Source organism: Anarrhichthys ocellatus, unplaced genomic scaffold, assembly GCF_004355925.1.
Source record: "Anarrhichthys ocellatus isolate YVR2014 unplaced genomic scaffold, GSC_Weel_1.0 scaffold33, whole genome shotgun sequence".
NCBI lineage: Eukaryota > Metazoa > Chordata > Actinopteri > Perciformes > Anarhichadidae > Anarrhichthys > Anarrhichthys ocellatus.
In genome coordinates, this window is record NW_022280063.1 from 2,309,529 (window position 1) to 2,316,929 (window position 7,401).

Consider the following 7,401-nt stretch of genomic DNA (forward strand, 5'->3'; position numbering starts at 1 on the left):
CCCCCCCCCCCCCCCCCCCCCCCGACAGCCGAGTGGAATGACAATCGGTAATGGCGGTGTCACAGAAGAATCAAGAGGTGAAAACTGAACGTTGCTTCCTGTTGTGTTACCTAGTTCTGACACGTGAACTCAAACGATCACAGAAAGTTGAGAGTGTTAAGAAAACTGTCTCCTCATTAAAGGGAAACGTTGCAGATTTTCATCCGGCTCTGCATCACCGCGCTGTGGGTGCAGACCAAAGACTCCGACTGTTGCCTGGCAGAGGAAACATAACTACGACCTTTAAAAACAAGTGTGCCCGAACACTGAAAATACAACTGACACAAGGAAAAAGGATGATTTGATTGACTGGCGGATGGGTGGGTGAGTGGTTGGATGGACAGACGGACAGAAAGCAGATCACTCACCGTCAATCCTGCTGACGAGCTCCTCCAGGGCCTTGACTTTCCTCTGGATGCCTGGCTGGGCAAAGGTGTAGTTGTCCTGAGGAGAAGAAAAACCAGACCGAGTCAATATGGACAGAGGCTCCATTTAACAACGGTGGGTCTGTGTAATATCTAATGTTCAGACTTTGAAGCATTTTAGCTGATTCCCAAAGTGAATGAATGCAGGAGTTAAATCAGTATGAGCAACAACAAGGAGGACGAAGGTCCCACTACAGCCTGAAATGACCAGATAAACAAAAAGGTGCAAGAGCAAGCATTAAAAACAAGAGCTAATGACATCAAGTAGAAATTTGTATGACAGGAATATTTGTCACATTCCTCCATAACTTCTCAGATAATCTGTGGCTGACACGGATTAGTTTCCCATTTGATGTTTTTGCAGCCGATGGTTCGAGATCTCCCATTTTTACTTTGAAGGGGGGGGGGGGGGAGACTCATTTTCAGAAGAGTGCAGGAGCCGTTTAAAAGGTTTGAAGTGTTTGCCAGGGCTCATTTCACACCTCGCACAAAAGCCCGGAGGCGCCTTTTAAAAACAGCAAACAGAGAAAATAGGCCACCTAACGAACACCGGCATGACAGCGCGGTGGCCTTGAAGACAAAAGGAGATGGCTGGCTGTGATTGTGGCTGAAGAACAGAGCAGGGCGAGCCGTGAATGGGTCCCGACCTCAGATTGTTGGTCTGAAGTGGAGGAATCGTAAAATATCCCAAAGAGCTGAAGCCCTTCATTTCACTATTGTCCCCTTCAAGTGGTTGGTGTGCCTCATGTGGACGGCATGAGACCAGCTGGTGGATAAAGAGTGCTCGTAATAACTCCCTCCATTGTGTGCACAGAAGATATAAGATATCATGATTAGATATTATATTACGTATTTATTAACACTGTGACTATGAAGGCTTTCACACACCGGGGACATTCTTTTTTGTGTGTGTATTATTATGCAAGTCAATTTGTTTCTTTGAACTGTTGTTTTCCTCATGAATACTCTCACAAAGAGAATGAATATTTCACGATGTTCTGAGCTTTCGCACAACAAATAAAAAGGCATCAGCCTCTGACGTTGTGTGGAGCGGGCATATTGAAAACGTGCAAGACCAGAGGAGGCTCCGCACCGCCGACCGAGACGGAAAACTTTACTCCTTTGGCTTCGAAAGCAAGAAGAGGCGACTGAGTGATGAGTGGCGCTGTGGTCAACATACATGTTGACATTTCAGCACAGAACATGACTCAACAGAATTATTTTGGGACTATATTGGGAATACGGAGACAATAACTGAACCTGGAGCGCACGATGAAGATGGGGGCGGCGTATGTGGGCTGAACTTGCAGAATACATGTGAGAACATGCACGTAAGTATCGTGTGTGTGTGTGAGAAAGACACACACACACACACACACACACACACACACACACACACACACACACACACACACACACACACACACACACACACACACACACACACACACACACACACAGGGATTACGTTTCCTTGAGGGGTCATTTCAGTGTGGCTGGGGAACAGCTGATGTGGCAAACTATCCAACAGATGGAGAGAGAAAATGAGAAAGAAAGAGAGAGAGAGAGAGGGGGGGGGGTGGTGGTCATTTAGCACTAAACAGCTCCAGTTGTCCTTCAGGCTCAGCAGAACCAAGGCCCACGTGTCCTCCTGAGTCCATCAGAGGCTGGCGGGGTAGAAACCGCATTCTCTCTTTTTGTATTATTACTCCATCTATAGCATCACTTTTTGTCATCCCTTCCTAGCTGAGGCTAAAATCAGATTTTTAGTTTTTTTTTTTCTTTTATTACCAAGTATGGATTTGAAAATGATTGCCCAAAAAGGATTGTTGAGGCCAATATTGATTGGCCTCAACAATCCTTTTTGGGCAATCATTTTCAAACACACTAATCCTACTCCAACTCCCATCATCCTTCTTGTTGTTGTTAATCCTATATGTATACATCGTCTTTCTTGTCTCCCTTCTTTTCCCACCACCCCGTGTTCATGTGGTTAGGAGCTAAGCGAGTGTGAGGCCCAGTACAAGTAATTACATTTGCATTATTGAAGCTGCTGGCATTAATCATCTCTCTCCCTCCCTCCCTACAATTCAAATGGTCTCTATACCTCTGCTCACATTCTCTTCTTTTTCCTCCCCGTCAGCGTCTTTATTGCTTTTGAATCCGTCGTATTCTCACACTTATTCTCCCTCTCTGTTTTATTATACGTGTGCCTCGCACTTTCTTTAATTCATATTCTCTGTCTGGCAGCTCTCTTTGCGTCTATCAACTTGTAAAAGCGCCGCTCGTACGGAACACAAATGTTTTTAAAAGGTATGACTCATCATTATTTTTATACATTGGTGATTCGATACAGCCGGTTTCTTCTTTTAGCTTCTGTATCTTCATCCACATCTACTTTTCGTGGAAAAGGATTTGTACATTTCCTTTCTCCACAGAATCACAACAAAAAAAGGAAAAGACAGTAATGCATTTGAGGGTCAGGAGGTTTTCCAGACTCATGTTTGTCGGTGCTTTAAGGTTCTTACTTTCGTTCATCTCTCACTCTCTCTCTTCTTCCTTTCTTTTCCTCTCCTCTTTCTTCTGTGAATGTGCATATTTTCTGTCTTTCCACACCCATTCATTTCCCTCTAAATCTCGCTCTGCTCCCCTCCACTTTCTTCATTTAGAATCCCTCCCTCCGCTCATTTCTTCCCTTCCTCAATGGCTCGTCTCCTCTCCCACCTTCTGCTCTCCGTCTCTTTGTCTATTTCCATCACTTTGGTGGTGCTAATGAGGCTAGACTTGACTAAGTGTTGTGAACATGCTATTATGTGTCCTCTGCTTTGTTTTGTTCCCTGGCGTTTCATTTTCTTCCATGCTGCACTGCATTTTATTTTGGTGACTGATTGTTGTTTAGTTAGATCTCTTTTTTTTTACTTTAGACACATTTGTGACAAGGTTAAGACGCTAAAAGGAAGTGAGCCTTAACTCTCATTTTCCTTCTTCTTCTTCTGCATTCACATTTATTCCTTTTCCCTTTCTGTCTTATCTGCTTCTCCTATTTCCTCTCTCCACCTTTTCACTCTCTCTCCTCCTTTGTCCCATTTTCTCCCCGCTTACGCCCGTCCTCACTCACTTCCTCTCAAATCCAATATGTCGGATCTTTGATCAGCTGAGGCAACAGGAGGAAATCAACTCGTACGCCTTCATTATTCATACGTTCTCCTCTTCTCCCGAACATCTGTCCGGCCGCCACATCTGACCGGGCGACTGAGTCGAGCTCGCCCTCGTTTCACGCGTCACGGACATGAATTCACCGTCTCGCTTTCTCGGCCAGGTGTCAACAGCCTCTCGTTCTCTCCTCCTTTTGTCCACTCGCTCTGTCGCGCTCTCTCTCTCAGTCCGCTGAATCAATAGCTCTTCACCTCTCAGTCCATTCTATTAGAGACAACAATGGCTCCATGCCAGACTAAGATTGCCTTCCTATTGTGGCACAGGATGTCTATCAGCAAGTTGGACGGAATCAACACAACAACGCTGTGAGGGAGTGTGAGAGAGAGAGAGAGAGAGACGTGAGGAGAGAGAGAGATGACAGGTCAAGATAAAGGGCAGACAATAAACTGAAGGACAGGGCAATGATCCGTCATCCTCTGGTACGTCTGTGTGTGTGTGTGAGAAAGAGAAGCTGAAAGTGATTGTGTGAGAGAGATGACAGGTTGTGATAAGGTGTAGACAAAGGTGTGGACAATTACAGTTGTTCAGAGCTACAGGAGGAGCAGCCAGATTTCATTCTGTTGCTTTAGTGCGCATTTGTGTCCAGTTCCAGGGTCGCTGAACTGGAATGTGTAATGGCAGCACAGGAGGGGAGCTAGTCCATACGTTTGAGACACAGCAGACGTATAAAGGTACGGGGGTGTGTCTACAGCACAGAGTGTCAACAACACTGAGAGGCTACAATTTATTCTGAGGGGGACATTAATGAGACATGAAAAAACAGTCTGTTGTTATAATAAGCATATGGAATCTGTAGGTTTTTGTTTTGATGTTTTGCGAGGTCAACCTTTGACCACCAAAATCGAATCAGTTCATCCTCGAATCCAACGCGGACGTTTGTTCCACCTTTGAAGAAACTCCCTCCGGGCGTTCACAAAGATTTCACATTCACAAGAAAGGCCCGGACTACTGACGTGGACGGGAAAAACAACAAAAACTAAATAAGATGAGGTGAGGGGCAGATGTAAAAAGCCGGTCACCGGGTTTCTCCAATTCCCCTCCCCAATTACAGAAACCGTGTTTCTCATTTATGTGACATTTAAGAAGTCAGGTCAGTGCTGAAGGCAGTAAAACCTGCCTCATGCGAATGCAAAACCCCGACCTCAGCTCAAGTGTCTCTTGGACAATTAAATGCGAGACATCATTTTCTAAAGACAAGAAAATATTTACGCCGTGAAGTGGCCTGTTTACCCGAGAGCGAACCAATGCCGACTACTCAGAAGATCAAATGTAAAAGCTTTCTTGTTATATCTGCAAGGAAGTACAAGGAAGTGAGAGTTGCAGAGAGATTAACCTGCACTTTGAGACTGCCTTGGTGGATGAGTTGTGGAGCATAAAGAAACCTTGCCGTGCCTTTCATGACCCCTGATGCGATCAGCACCACTTGTCCCTCTGCTAACGATGTTTTCACCCAGCAGAAGGCTGCACACGCTTTCCTTTATGCCATTCTTATTGCATAAATGCAAAAAAGCAGCCGTTACTGCCACCATGGCCACTGAACTGCATGTGAACTACTTTAGCAAACATGTAAGAAAGATGAAGAGGGAGGCGCAGTGGTTCAAGTGGAGCTGAAAGGACAAAATGTCATATTGTGCACCAATTAAACAATGAATACAAACAAATGACAAAAAAATCAATTACTTAATATATTTACATGGAAATCCAATTATCTTTTCTTCCTATGAAACAAAATATTAAGTCTGCTCATGTGAGCTAGTGCCAACCAATGACATCATGACTTCCATCCATCAATCTGAAACTTTTAGCGATGACAGAGGTGCGTGTGGGCGGAGCCACAGTCCTCCGCAGCTCTGCCGCCCAGTTTTTTTTGGGATTTAAATCCCTCCTGTGCGCGTACGCCGCTCAAATATTCCGCTTCACGAGGGAATACGTCACGGCGCGGGAGCTGAAGATGCTCTAACTTCCGGTACAAACCGGGACTTTCAGGTTAACGGCGAGTCGTTACACACTTACACGCACATCAGTGAGACTTGGAAGACAGACAATACAAACACATGCACATGTACAAACAAGCTGTCAAGCATCTCGCACACACACACCAGCTGGCAGATCACTCCTCCTGTGTGTGTGTGTGTGTGTGCGCGTCGGATTGAGTGACAGCCCCGTGTGACAGTGGGGACCCTTGAGGGAACCAGAACAGGACACGGCGTCTGGTTCGGTCAGGCTACCGTCTGCTAGACGTCGGTCCTTGGACCCCTGTTCCCATTCGAGGGAGACCCCATCTCTAGCTGGCGCCGTGGAAACAGATGGTTACCTTGACAATGAGCAGGCACAGTACAAGGGAGGGGCTGGAGGCAGGAGGAGAGGGAGCTGCAGACCATTGAATCTGTGTTTTACATGAAGTTAACGTTGATTATTTATCTTGTTGGCGCCTGATTCAAGACATGAAACGGAATGAAAACCATCTCTGATAGCGTTCCAGTCAAAAAGTCGTGAATAAAGACATCCTTGATGTTCTGCACTCTGCGGCTATAAATAAGAACGGCTCTGAAATGGAATTAAAGGCTACAGCTGAGAGTCTGATGAATAAACATCTCCTCACAACTTTGCGTCGGGTCAGAAAAGTTTTCCTGTTGAACTCCGCATTTGTCGAGACCGCCGCCGAAAATATAATAAGTTCAGATCCTGAGGTGAAATTACATTTCTCAAAAAATACATTTAAGAGCCCCCCGCCGTAAAAAGGCGTATCTGCAGAATTAACATAAAAGGCAGGTTTTCATCTGCTGGCTTTAAAAAACGGAGAGCCCTTGGGGATGTGCTGCAGGAATAATGGACTTTTTTTTTTTAACTTCTTGACTTCATTTTCCCCTCTGAGCATGGCAGGTGAAGACACTGGCTCACAGCACAGACTGGAGCTGCTACATACTGAGAATGAGAGAGTCGTGAGCACTCCCAGCTACCTTACGAAGACTTCCTGTTTTTACTGCTGAGTTTACTGATTTATTACGGGTTTGGGGGTTAACGGGACATGTTTAAATCAACAACACGGTATTAGGCAGAGCTGACGGTTCCATTTAAATTCATCCCAAATGGCAGCTATGGAACCGTTTTATCAAGTTAAATTAGCCAGGTTAGCCAGAGGCGCCGTCCAATTTAGCACGAGTACGAGCCTAATGGGCTGCTGGAGAGACCGGGGCAACGTCGAGGTCGACTTACCGTTGAGGTGCGTCTCAAATTGGTAGGCATTTTATGTATTTTAGGTTAAGCTGCCATTTGAATGCGCCGTTATTCTAAGGGAATGATGATAGTTTATGTATCGGTTTAGAGGCAGAGTCATGGATAAAAGCACTTTAGTGGATCACATGGCTGGATGATCATTTCCAGTTCAGTGCCGTGTTTTTTGTTTTTTTTATCTTGTCAGAAGTAGATGTGGCCAACGTGTGCAGCCTGTTTGACTTGTAAATGTTCTGCGGGGGGTTAAATGCTTGTCCATTTAACAGTGCCTTAAAGGTCGTGTCAGGACAGAAGAATGGCTGTCTTCACTCATTTAGCCCTGAAACTGTCACTCACTGTCTGCTAACGCGATGTGGGGGAAGTGTGCGACATGTGGTTCACTGGTGTGTGTGTGGTCCTGGATGTCAGCCTGACAACACAGCTTTAATTTGATCAATAACACACACACACACACACACACACACACACACACACACACACACACACA

The 7,401-nt window shown here is 45.5% G+C and overlaps 1 protein-coding gene across 9 annotated transcripts in view; it reads right to left on the bottom strand.

Annotated features, from left to right (window-relative positions):
• tbc1d22a (TBC1 domain family, member 22a) overlaps positions 1 to 7,401 on the bottom strand; it is a 96,012-nt gene that overhangs the window by 36,725 nt on the left and 51,886 nt on the right. For all 9 annotated transcript variants that reach the window (XM_031865783.1, XM_031865778.1, XM_031865781.1 and 6 more), the window contains one exon: positions 408 to 483. In XM_031865783.1, the coding sequence (XP_031721643.1) occupies positions 408 to 483 (76 nt within the window). The remainder of the gene's footprint in view (positions 1 to 407; positions 484 to 7,401) is intronic.